Source organism: Harpegnathos saltator, unplaced genomic scaffold (assembly GCF_003227715.2).
Source record: "Harpegnathos saltator strain DR-91 unplaced genomic scaffold, Hsal_v8.6 scaffold140, whole genome shotgun sequence".
NCBI lineage: Eukaryota > Metazoa > Arthropoda > Insecta > Hymenoptera > Formicidae > Harpegnathos > Harpegnathos saltator.
This window is the reverse complement of record NW_020229918.1, coordinates 468,987-482,255: the sequence shown is the minus strand read 5'-3', so window position 1 is coordinate 482,255 and position 13,269 is coordinate 468,987. Positions and strand designations below refer to the sequence as shown.

Genomic DNA, 13,269 nt, shown 5'->3' with positions numbered 1-13,269 from the left:
CCCGGTAAACCGGAGAAAATCGTCGGGAATTTCGTTATTAATATTCACCTTGTGCGGAAAGCCACTCATGAGAACGGAATTGCGCGCTAGCTCGCACATGTCGCACGAGCTGAGTTTCCACACTTGCGCGGCAATACTGTACTCCTCCATCAGGGGTTCCTGCAATTAATTATACACCATCATTCATCACAACTCCCACGGGGTGCACTAATTATACGCTAATAACACTTCTTTGTGCGCGCGTTAGTGAGTTGTGCGAATAAATTTGTCGCGGTGTTACCCCGCGGTGAGAGCGCTAATTGTCTCTCTCTCTCTCTCTCTCTCTCTCTCTCTCTCTCTCTCTCTCTCTCTCTCTCTCTCTCTCTCTCTCTCTCTCTCGCGCACCTTAGTGAAATGAAATTGGAGAGGATCGTCCGTGGACAAGCTTATGCACAATCCTCTAGCAAGGTACTCCGGCAGCGGATTACGATGATAGTTCAGGAAAAGCGAGTTATTACTGAGCGGTGACATCGCGATGCCGATTTGTGCTAGATAATACAGGTATTGGAGCACGGGTACTTTTCTGAGCAGCAGGCCATGCGAGATATTCTCTGCCATCATGTAACCGCAAACAAGATGCTGAACGGGCCCGGCCTCGCCGCAGTGAGGCCTCAGGACGAATGTATTAAAGCCTTGTTCCCTGTATAGAGATTTGACGTCAAGAACGTTATAATTAATTAGCTGAATTAATCGGTAGAATCGATATTAATTAATCCAATGGAGAATTGAGTAATAACATTGCATCAATGTATTATACATCAGTGTATTATAATTTCCCGCTCAACAATGTCACCGTTGTGTGCAACACACGTTATATCGCATTTACATTATTGAGTGAGAAGTTATAACATTAATGTAATGTTACTATTACTTGGCGTTCACCGGGGGCTGAAACCATGAACATGGATCTGATAAAATGGAACAACGTACGCTCTAAAATGATTAAGAACAGTCATATTCGCATAGGTATAATATTGATAGTATCCGTAAGGCGGGTTCTCGATGTCGTCCCATTCCGCGGGCGGACAAACATCTTTGTCGAAGAGAGGATTCTCCGGCTTGCTTTCGTCGTCCACGGAATCGAAGCCTATCACCTGCAACGACAATATGGCTGATTGAACATTTTCTTCGTTCTACTAGAAGGAAAATAACGAGCGGACCGAGGAAACAACAAAACAAGAGATTTTGTTAGACGTACGTAGCGGAGGAATTTGTGTAGCTCCGGGTGAGAACTGGGATCGTTGGTTACTTCGAACAGCGGCAAGAAGATGTTGTTGATGATCTCTTGGAAATTGGTCATGAGTTTGTTCAGCTTGAAGATATCGCTGCAATGTGAAGCACGAATGACGAGAATCTGTGAACGAACTGGAAGAGTTTCGCGGTCGCATACGTGTCAATTGCGGAGCTTACTACAGTCTGGGGATCTGTATGAGCCAGCGCACGTTGTCCGAATAGACGTCGCCTTGAATCGCCCACTTGGCCAGCTTGTCCCATTCTTCCGGGCTCTTGCCATAAATCGAAAGACGCAGCTCTGCGTTCTGATATTTGGACTCCTCGAGATCACTCGCAACTTCCTTGATTATACTCGCGAAGAATTTCCCGTTCAAATAGTTGTCGGTCTTCAGAAACACTTCTCGCAGACGACTCTCCCCGATAGGATTGTATTTCGCGTTGAACTTGTCGAATCTGTGAAACGTGTTTCTGTCCTGCAAAGGAGGAGGACTTGTTATATATCCTCGTCGAGCTTCGAGGACGTGTTCGGTGAACGTGATGATGTTACTCACTCAAGTGTGCGAACACACTTACCGCGTGCACGTCCAACATGTCGACGCTCAAGTCGTAGGTCGTCAGATTCATAGATTGAAAAACTTCACGGAGCGTCATGGTCTCACCGCTCTTCGAACAAGTGACCACTTCGTCCGCGTGATTCTTCAATGTTTTCTTGATGAATCTGAGCAGGTGCTTTTGATTCATGCAGGAGGCCGCGTGTATGTGAGTATCGACCTGTGAAATCAATAGTGACATATCTCAACACAATCACTTGTTGACATATCGACGAGAAAGTTCAATCTTGAAGAATCTCCACGCAATTCAAAATTTGTCTCTTTTTCGCATAACGTCTCTCTTCAGACGTCTCGCCAATCGGGAAATTATATCATACCAAACTTGTATCAGAAATTCGTCGTTTGCTTATCTTGTTAACTTCGTCATATCAAATACAGTCGGCAAAGTTTAAAAGGATTGAAGTATTTCTTTTCTATATGGACAATATATATACATCGAAGCTAGCGATGATTATCTTCATTAAACAAAATTATCTCTGAGAATGTATACACACGGGTGTGTAATTCCGCTTTCAACTTTGATCAACGAGTGCTCCGAGTCTCTTACGCAGCAATTTCATTTTGTATAATTACGACGACGTTCTCGCTCGCCTGAAGTAGATTCTGCAAATTATCCCGTGGACGGTGTACTTATGGCGCTAAACTATTAACGTATATACTTTTCTGATATTGTAGAAGTCCCTGTGGGGCACGGCCTTCTGACTCGCCAACTCCCGCAGCTCGTTCAGCAACACATGCAGTTGGTACTTGGAGGAGAGGTAACTCAGCCTACGGTAGCAGAAGGATTTCAAGGGCCCGTCGGCCATCATCGCGCACAGCTGATTCATGTCCCTGACGAAGGTGGCTAGGTCCGGGTACGAATACGGGATCGGTTTGCCGTTGGCCAGGTCCTCGTCGTTAACGTATACATTGAAGACGCCGTTGACGGGTGCGATCGTGTAGTTCTTCGTCGGCGGAAATTCGCACTCCCACGGGTCGCCTCGAGACGCCGGCGCGTGCACCGGGTGATCTGGTGTATTTAAAGGAGGCGTTCGTTGTAGCGCAACACTTATTTAGCGTAGTCGGACCGTCTGTTGCCGCAGCGCTGTTTTGCTATTATTCGACGTGTACGTATTCTTGTTTTTGCGCGCACGCGCGCGCATGAGAGAGAGAGAGAGAGAGAGAGAAAGTAAGAGAAAAAAGAAAATGTAAGAAAAACAGAAAGAGAAAAAGAGAAAATGAAAGAAAGATAGAGAAACAAAAAAGAGAATGAAAGAAAGATAGGGAGAAAAGAACAAGAAAGAAAGAGAGAGAGAGAGAGACTCTACAAATCTGCAAATGGTTTCAGAACAAGTAGCAACGCGTGACTCGAAACAGCGTGCAACAGGAGAAATTCGAGGTAAGGATATTAATTAGGTATAGGAGGACCTGTACGAAAGACGTCTTTGATCAGCGCGTCGATGTCCACGTCGGATCGAGCACCCCTGATTTCGTTCTCATTATCCAGCAGCCTTTTCCCTTAGGAAATATATATATAATAAAACTGACTTTTGTATGTCACTAGAGATCATACGCTAGTAAGTATGTGGTGCTTGGTAAACTCTATGTAAAGCTGTGCCTTTGTATGAGCTCCGTACGTGGAGGACACGTATGATTAGACACCGCTGCGCACACGTTTCCGACGAGAAAGAACAGAGATACAAAGTCATAAAGAGAAAGACAGAGAAAATGGGGGGGGGGGCGGGAGACACAGAAAGAAAGAAAAAGAAACAGAGAAGATTACAATACACAGCACACGAGCGACGAGGTTGGCTGTCGTTACTCGGTTACATCGGCGCCTGCTGAAGCAATAAGCGCTAGTGTTAATTACACTGGGATGTTTCATGACACGACAATCATGTATCTCTTGATGAGACGACGGTAAAGAAACAGAGAGAAAGGGAGAGAGAGGGAGAGAGGGAAGCAGAAAAAGAGAGGAGAGAGAAGAGAAAATAATCAACAGGAAGAGTACCTGTGTTAAGGATACGAAGGAGTATGGAACCTCTTCCGACTGGCTCTCTGACACACAGTTTGACCAGGTTCGAGCCATCGCATCAATCAACAACAATTATTACCTTCGATAGCCTTACGGTCCTCATGATGAATCTCGTCGTCCATGGTGAGCGGTCTTTTGTCGATACTGCGTAAGAATCTTGACGTGATGGAGGGGAAGCTTTGTCTGGAGTTGCTCATATATTTCTCGCGTATCGCCAGGGCCTGCACCAGCATTTGGGAAGACCTCTGGAGATCTTCCAGAGGCACCTGCACACGGTGGCAAGATCGAAGGAAAACGAAAATAATCAAGGTCAGGCTGATCGGAGGTATACTCGGCGGCGAATATTTGTCCGACGATTGAAATCGATTAATAAATTCAATAAATTATTCCTAATTGGTTCTTTGAAAATCAACAGTTGGATATTCGCGATGTTCTTTGTCAAGGAGATTCAATCAAAATTGCAGGATAAAAGATACGATCTGTCTCTCCGATATGGCCGTAAAAACGACAAGCTATTTATACAAACTCGAAATTGCGCAAAGCGTTCGTGATATTTTCGACATCGAGGTCGAGCGAACTCGATGCGATTCATCGCACCGATTACAGGTGAGTAATGCGGACTCAGAGGCGCAAGGGAGGAAGGGGGCGAAAGCTAGCGGCCAAGGATTTCTCGCGTAAGTCCGCAGTCCCAAGGTTTCCACTTCACGCAACATCTCCGGAGACGCATCGCAATACGTAATACCAACGAAACCATAAAGCTGATGTTACATCTCGCTGTGCTTCGTATCGATCGTATCTCATAATTATTTCATAGAACGCATCTCCCTTCTCGTTTATTTCCGCTTTGATCATTGAAACAAGTAACTGGCAACTCGCAAACCCAACTCGTAAGCTCGTAACCCGTATTCGACGAGTCTTACATAGTCGCGCTGAAGATTCTCGACGAGCAACGCGGTGATTGTTGCCCGCGAATCGTAATTCCGCGTCTTCTGTCTTGAATAAACCGCCATAGAGTAAACTCATGAATCTACGGATTGTCTAAGGAGAAGAATAACGAAGTATCTATCAAGAAGCAAGAAACTGCCGGGACGTAATAAGCCCCGAAGACTCACCCCGGAAGTATCCTCGCCGGATATGGAGACTCGCTGGAAGTGGGGCACGAAGTCATTTTCCTCGAGATTGAAGGTATGGTCGACGTCATCGGGGACCCCCGGCTGAAGCGACGGCTCGTAGTGGCTGCGACGTTCCTCAAGGTCCTTCGCAGCTCTGTCGAATAATGGGGAAAAGGAGGATCGCTTAATATCTCCCTGGAGCGCGCTCAACAGTCTATTGATGCGACGGCGACGGCGAGAGAAGAGGACGAAATCCGTGAGGTCGCGGTAGTCGCGATACTTTGCGAACTTTTGACTCGAGGGTTATCGGCCAATCGAGCCGCTACGTTGTTCGGCACGGTTGTACACGCACGTGTACGTGCGACTAAACTAAAAGCAGCATTCAGCGAGGTACCACAGCTCTTTAATTCTTTAACTAATGCATCATCACTCGTAATGATACTCTATCGATGCTTATCGATGTGCATCGCAGCGATCGAGTTTATTTGCTCATGCCCGTCATTTATCCATCACAGAGTTATCGAGATGAGGAAATATCGCGATGACGCGCAGAAATTATTTGGCAATCGCGCGAGTGTAGCATGTCACAGGAAAAAAAAAAAGAGAGAAACCAACGCCTTCAGCAAAAGGGCTCTCTGCGATATAAACCAACACGAGTAGTAATAATGAACCGAAACTAATTGCTTTATTAACGTCACGATCATATCGGGCGAGCACAAAGATTTTGGTAGATTTCGTAATAAAGAAACGGACCAAGTAACTCGATAAAAAAGTAATTCGATACGCATATTAGTAAATGCTGCCATCAAATCGAATCATTCGCGAGATCTTCGAGAAAGCCAACAAAACTTTCGCACTCGGCCGATACAATAATAGCCAGTGGCTCGTGTTATTAATGTACTAATTGCAAAACTACTTCGCAACGTTGCAATCCCGCAGCAGCGATATTGACCAGATTATCGACAGCAACAATTTATGCTCACGCGCGATTCACACAGGTCGATTGGGTCGTTCTTTCGTATCGCGAGTTTACCGCTGTAACACTCGTCTCGTTCCTTCCTTCATTTATACATCCTTCGTCTTTCCCTTTTTCCTTTCCTCGCGATCGACGCGCGCGAATTACCTCAGGAGGATCCTGTTATCCCTCGTCCATCGCTTCGACTCGTTCGCGCCTGCGAACATGTTACGCGATCGATGCGACGCGCGGATCGATCGCTCCTGCGCGCCAGATGGATCCGGAAGTGCGAACCGTATGGCGCGACGACGCGATCCTCGAATTCCTTCCTCCGTCGCAGCGCGCCACGCTCTATTCTCATTTGGCGGCGACTCGCGATCACGGGGGACGTGTGTTCAGGTGGGTGCTAACGCGCTTCGCTCGCGCAAGAGAGGGCGAGAGCTCGAGGATGATCGAGCGGGAGTCGAGCGGAGTCGTCTAACGACGTGCTCCGATCGCGATCGCGGACCGATCGCACCGGCCGGAGATTCTTTGCTGTGCGGATCTACGCGATCGAATATTTCCGCGATCTGTCATGATTAGCCGGCAGGAGCAGCAGCCGTGGGCTTCGGTTTACACAGGCTAATGAGGCGCGATGGGAGTCGCGCGATGCTTTCTCCTGGCTTCCGCCGCGGTTTCACGCATATATTTCACCACGTTGCTTTCTGCTGAGTACCGTCGCTGAAACGAAAGAAAGGCCGTTCACGCTTTGGTCACACCGGGCTGCTCATTTCGACGCTCGTCATCTCGGCGCGCGGCTCGTGAGGTGTCGCGTTCGGTTGGCGTGTTGAGAAAAAGAGGAAGAGAGTCGCAGCGACATAATATTTGATCGAAACGACCGCAAGCGGAAACGAAACAAGGCTCGCTCGCGTGCGTGGATAAAATTAATTCGCGCTTCGAGGAAAAGTAGGCGAGCTACGTGGAAATTAAACTCGCGGCGCGCGAGCATCATCGACCCGCTAATTCTCGTGTAACCGGGCCGGTTCTGATCTTTTGACCTGCTGCCGTCTGATATTCCTCGCCGGCATCGCGCTACTGGATATCGATACTCCGCATCGGCGCGGTCTGAATTCGCTCGACAAATAATTCGCGGCGAGAGAAGCGACGAAATTTCTGCGGCGTAACACGGCGCACTACTATGCGGCGGCGTGTTTATCACATTTTTGTGCAGTCCCCTTCGATGCGATAAATCTCTCGAGAGCCGCAGGTAAAAAGCGCCCACCAGAGAATGAGAGAGAGAGAGAGAGAGAGAGAGAGAGAGAGAGAGAGAGGAAGAAGAAAGACAGAACGACGCCGAAACCGCGGATGATATCTCGACAGTTACTGCGGCATTACGAGTTCGTTGATTATTATTCACTCGTCCATCCCGAATTTTTCACGACGCTCAGGTACCATCCTCGCATCCGTCGAATCATCCTCGCGAGCACGACATTCGGGGGCAAATAAAAAAAGGATATAATAATCGCTGGGGAGAGACACAGGACAGAGAGAAACCGCATCGCGTTCCGTGGTCGCGACCCGACTCGGAGGATCCCGTCTCGCGCGACCTGCGAGTCGCGTATTGCGCGTTTCTGCGTCATCCGACGTCACGACGTGTTGTTTAAATACAAAACGAGAAACAGGCGGCTCTCCTTCGATCGACTCGCACGGCAGCAGCATCGTCCACGATCCCACACGTTCGCGCTGCCGTTCACATCGAGGATCAACGATCGTCACGTAGCACGTCGCACGTCGTACTGCAGCGTAGGTGCAAAATTCTTATAATCCAGCGCGATCTTCACCCTACCGTGGAGATATGGGTCCTTTGACTGTATTGTGTTAATATCGCACCGCATCACGTCGCGTCGCGTCGCAGTGCGCAGAAGCTCGCGCGAGCTGCGAGTTCCAGCGACACGACCGTGCCGCAACGAGCACGGCAAATTAATCGAGATTAATGAGCTCGAGCTCGACGGAGGGATTTCGCGCAGTCCGCAGTCTTTTGTTACATACACCTAGTACTTGACGGGTCGAATATTTCCTCAGCGAGTGCTTCTTTGCGAGAAATGGAATAAAAAAAACTCGCACATGATTTCGTCGTGACGTCCGATTTAACGTTTCAGAGGGAGTAGCACGCTTTTATTAACAGCGAAATCATTCGCGCTCGGAGGATAATCGCATCGAGCGACGGTAATCCCTCGCGTGAATTCTCACCTCCTTTCGAACGTAATCGCGCGTTCAAGTAAATACAGTCGCACCACACGTCACGATCGCGGATCGGAGAAGCGGGGTGTGTGTACGTGAATCACGGTGCTTTGAAAATCGCGACGCGAAGGACACGACGCCGTCGAGCGAGTCCTGTGCGATGTCCTTTCGTCGCTCGCGATGCACTCGCGTCGCAGCGACGAAAGTTTGATTTGCTTTTCAGACCGAAATATTCCGACGGTCGCGAACGTGACGTGTCATCGAGCCCGGTGTGAACGATAGCCTAAGCCTTCACGCGCGTGCGGCTCTCACGACGCGCCGGAAATCGCGTACGTCGCCGCGCATACGTCCGGTACCAACGACGGTCGCATGAGCACTGAACGGGCGACAGAGGAGGGCCGATTGCGAGCAACCCCTTCTCTCCTTTCACCCCTCTTCGGCGTTTTACGGGTACTCTTCGGCTGCGTGTAAAGACGCGCGCCAGTGCATGGTTTCCGCTTATGTGACATCGCTTCTTTAGATATTGAGCATTACGTGTCTCCATGCATATATATGGCGCACACCCACCCACACACACATGCATACAGTTGTATTGTTGTAATATTGAGTGAGCGCAAAAATGATGGGTTTCTCAAAGGTGTTACAACCGACCCAGTTTGATGTTAGTGCATGTGGATGTGCAATACTCCGAAGGTAATAGAAAACGATAGCGATTACTCAGTGGAATGAGTAAATCGCGTTTTCAATCAAATGATCTGCCCATTTTTTCTATCACGGAATCCACGGGAGATTTTTGCATTCACCCGCCGATATAATGTACTACAATAAATAATATCGTTCGCGACTCTGTGTTTGCGATCGTGCAAATATATCGTATGTTGCAGCATATTGCGGTATACGCGTTATCATAACGTATTTATCAGCCAGCCGGCCGAGCTTTCGTGAACTCATTGACGCGCTGTCGCCTCACCCTCGACGTCGTCAGCAGGCGACGTGGATGTCGAAAAGAGCGTCGCCGCTCTTATAAAATTCTACTGGCGGTGCGTCCGCAGATTATCGGCGTCGTGTAAACACGTCGCGATAATTCGCAACGTGATCGAAAATATTAATGGGGAACCGGCTTGAGCGAGCTCATTGGCCCTCGACGGCGCGATGAAGAGCGACTACGATCGATTTTCGACCTGGAGGTCATTACACAGGGTGTTTCGTAAGTTTCGCAGGTGCGATGCCTTCGCATAGAAGCGCGCTCCCCGATAAATATAAAAGCGTACGTTTTCAGGCGACTTTGCCCTCACATCGGAAATCCTTAATTGCGCCATCTAGCTTTTCCCTTTCCTCCTCCTACTCCCCCCCCCTCTCTCTCTCTCTCTCTCTCGCTCTTTCTGTATTTTCGCAAGCCGTTCGCTTCGATCTTTGCGATGCCGTGCGACTTTAGTTTCCTTAAATAACCATTAACGTTTATAACACTTTATGAATCGAATTATCGCGTTACATTAAGCGTCTCGAAGCCAGACGGGCACACGACGTTCTGCGCTGAATTATTGATCGTGGCTTTATTGGCTGCTGCGACGAGAATTCCGTGCTGGACGATTTTATCGGTGATCAACGGCCACCATTCCCAAGGTAATCCGCGCCTCCGCGATTTTCATGTAAACTGGTAAACAAAGATTGCGCGGCTGACGTAAATAACGCGCGAACACGGCTCGCGGGTGCGGTCTCGTCGTCTGTTCTATATATATGTTTATATATATGTGAGTCTATATTTAATATATACGCGCACGCAAACGTAAATATAAAAATATGCACGACAGAGGGAAACGCGTCATTCGCACTGAAAAAATGTCGATCACACAGGCGTTTACCAGATGCTAAATAAAGTACATGATCATTTGGCCACCGCAGCTTCCTTTGACGCATCTCCGTATGCCGAACGTCTGTCGAAATAATAATTGAGGAGAGTGGCAGATATTTCGTGTGTGACATTAATTAGAGAAGTAACGCTCGAACTCGAGGAGTATTGCGTTTGGCATTGTCGCGTTCACTTAATTGATACATAAATCTGTCCTGTAGCCTGACTCTATAAATAAGTCTCACTTGCAGCGCGATGTGCTTAATCGGATTGTATTAATTGAAGTCTTATCGCCGACGTCCAATTATCGCGTGACAACTATTTTCAACCGGACTCAATTAAATTCCAATCGGGATCATCGTGCGCGCGAATCCGGGCTACGACGCAGGCGAGTACTGCGCAATTCGCGCTCGGTCTGTTCTTGTTATTGTTTGAGAGAAAAGGAAGCGGGAAGAAGAGGCGAAGAGGAAAATATCGAGACCACGGCCGGTTCGCGGAATTTTCGAAAGGAATGCCTCGTTGCTCGCGTGAAGCCCTCAAAATATTCGTTGCGGCCTTTCCAGGCCAGGCGTAGGCGACATGACCTACCTGGTCTAACTACCCGTTTATATCCCCTCCGATCTACATAATACATCACTGAGAATCGTGAGATATTCAACGCCGACAATAGTTACGAACTGGTTCGCAACGGCGCAAACTCGCACGAGTCGCCGAGTTGGCGTTCTATTGTGTGTGCGTATATACATAAAACATTATATACAAAATGTTTCTTATTGTTCTGTCATATTAGAAGAAGTAGAACAGCGTTAAGTAGGGGACGAGCGTTCGATGGTCGTACTGGATAACAAATATGACGTCTTCGGTAACTACGTTCTAAATTACATTCTGATTCTCTTTAACTGTGTAACATTCGCCGATTCGGTTGCTATAAAGACAACATTCAAATTTCCCGACTTTCCCCGACCTCCCTCCCGGCTTTGCTAAACCAATTTACTTAATGCCGTCTCTGTCTTTCTCCTTCTATACTCTCTACCGCTCTTTCTCTCATTTGATTCGATCTCACTATTCTTAGGAAGAAGGACCGAAATAGATGTGACAGCTCTGATAATCTCTCTAAATGGAAAACGAAGTCATTCGCGATACATTCTCATTGAGCGCGCTTAAGCACGACCGTATCCTGCGATTACTATTAATAGTCCTGCGACGGTATCGTGCAAGGAATACGTGACTTTTTACCGGCTACTTAATTTTCTTAAAAGCCCACCCCAAAGGCATTGCAATCGCGATCGCGTCGAGATGCGCGGACTTATCGTGACATTCAGACATGCTGGCTGTACGATCATGAAGTCACCTCGAAAGTTGCGTTTAGAAATACGACGTGACGCACCGTGATATGACTTTAATTGGCTTTAATGGAAATAAGATTAAATGCACGACATTGCTTTCGAACGCTCGCTCTCTGCCGTTTCCTGCGAAACGAGAAAGAGGGAACCTCCAGAGACGGTTTCAGTTCATATTTGCCAGACTCCGTTTGTGTTCTCCATTTCTGAGGTCTCGCGAGAGTCTCGCGCGTCGTAGACGCACCCAGCGATCTACAACACTCGATCCTCCTATATATCCGAGGGAGTACCGAGGAATATATATACATATATTATATATTATACTCAGTATTCGCGCGTATACACGCGAGCACTTTACGTTCCTCGATATTCCGCGACAACGATTCAAAGCTTTTCCACACAGTCGTAAATAGTGCGAGCTTTTATCACCGCGTGCTTATCGACGTCGAGTTTATATTTCTCGGGATGTTCCTCGAAATGAACTTCTACTTTCCGAGCGAGAGCGCTCGGCAAGATCTGACTGCGATCACACTTACGCGAACGTAGCTTTAGAAACGCGTCTTCGACCGCGGAACGCGGACGATCCGGGTGTACAACCGTGCTCGTTGGTGCAACATCCGTTTCCCATCCGATACCGTACCTATCCGGGCCTAATTGGCTCGGACACGACTACGGATGGTCTTCGTGAGATCACGTTTCAAGGTGCGGAGACGCACGCGGCTGTGTACACCACGCGAGTCGAACGAGTTAAATGTCAGCAAGTTAAATGTTAATTGAGAATCCGAGAAGTTAGCTCTGGTCGATCGCTCGGCGGATAAGGTGTCAAGTGTCGTTTGCGATTAAGCGCGGGTTCTCTTCGTCAGGCCGGCGGCAGCGGTGCAAGCCGAACAACTCTCTCGCCATTTCAGGATCAACCCCGATCGATCGATCGTACTCACTTGACGGTCAGTTGACGTTGGATCAGCAATTTCTTCTCGATCTGCTCTATCGGGAATTGCGGTACTTCGTAAGGTGCCGAGATCTCGTTCGGCAGTTCATGGGATGCGTGTCTCATCGAGCTGCCACCCGTACCGGTTCCACCGCCCTCGATGCCGAAGACCGGACTCTCGCTACCTGCAAGAAGAAGCGAATTCACTCGGAGACTTCAAAGCGGGCTCCTTCGCTGAAGAGCGTCCGTCTGCACGAAGAGACTACTCTACTATAACAGCGAATAAAACAGAAAAAAAAAGAAAAGAAAAGAAAAGTGATGAAGCACGAGAAAAAGGAAATCTCTCTACCAAGATTGCGCGAAAAGCACATTCGACATGAATTCTTGGTGGTTTCAGCCGGACATAATCCGTGTCGCGGCCACGGTACTTCACACAGGAACACGATGAGAAGGGATTCTCACGAGACGATAGAGGGACAACCCTCTATACCATTTAAGGGCGCAAACATAAAAAATGCGGCAGACGTCGCGACGGCGAGGAAAGGGAAGGTAGAGGAGCGCGTCTTTCACGATCGCGAGGGAGATTTACCATTGTCTGTGGCTTGTCCGGTTCTCTGCAGCCACTCGGTAACGGAATTGCGCTTGTACTGGTCGAGAAATACGTTCTCGCTATCCAACACCATCGTGGTATACGATATTATCGCGCGTCACGTCCCTGCAAGTATTTTCTACTTTTAACAAGCGCACTCTTGGACGGATCGCTGCGATGTCGTCCGGAGGGCTCGAAATGATCGATCGCCGATTCGCTCGAAACCCACGCGCGAATGTTAAGATAATTAGCTTCTTAAGTGGCTCGTCGAGAGAACACGTGTGAGTACGAGCGCGAATGAGAGAGCGTCGCGGGTGTAATCTATTAAATTTATCAGCTTGCTCGATTTTAACACAAGACTCTCTTTCTCTCTCTCTCT

The 13,269-nt window shown here is 48.2% G+C and overlaps 1 protein-coding gene across 11 annotated transcripts in view; it reads right to left on the bottom strand.

Annotated features, from left to right (window-relative positions):
- Positions 1 to 13,269, bottom strand: part of AMPdeam (AMP deaminase) — a 31,575-nt gene that overhangs the window by 1,727 nt on the left and 16,579 nt on the right. For 5 of the 11 annotated variants that reach the window (XM_019840215.2, XM_011136932.3, XM_011137000.3 and 2 more), the window contains 11 exons: positions 12,312 to 12,486; positions 5,010 to 5,163; positions 3,977 to 4,163; positions 3,291 to 3,380; positions 2,543 to 2,892; positions 1,846 to 2,043; positions 1,450 to 1,745; positions 1,238 to 1,364; positions 970 to 1,133; positions 385 to 679; positions 49 to 159 (listed from right to left, as the gene is read on the bottom strand). In XM_019840215.2, the coding sequence (XP_019695774.1) occupies positions 49 to 159; positions 385 to 679; positions 970 to 1,133; positions 1,238 to 1,364; positions 1,450 to 1,745; positions 1,846 to 2,043; positions 2,543 to 2,892; positions 3,291 to 3,380; positions 3,977 to 4,163; positions 5,010 to 5,163; positions 12,312 to 12,486 (2,147 nt within the window). Of the gene's footprint in view, positions 1 to 48; positions 160 to 384; positions 680 to 969; positions 1,134 to 1,237; positions 1,365 to 1,449; positions 1,746 to 1,845; positions 2,044 to 2,542; positions 2,893 to 3,290; positions 3,381 to 3,976; positions 4,164 to 5,009; positions 5,164 to 6,132; positions 7,216 to 8,193; positions 8,561 to 12,311; positions 12,487 to 12,890; positions 13,017 to 13,269 lie in introns of those variants that run through there. The other 6 variants (XM_019840221.2, XM_011136941.3, XM_011136948.3 and 3 more) reach the window with 4 other exon arrangements.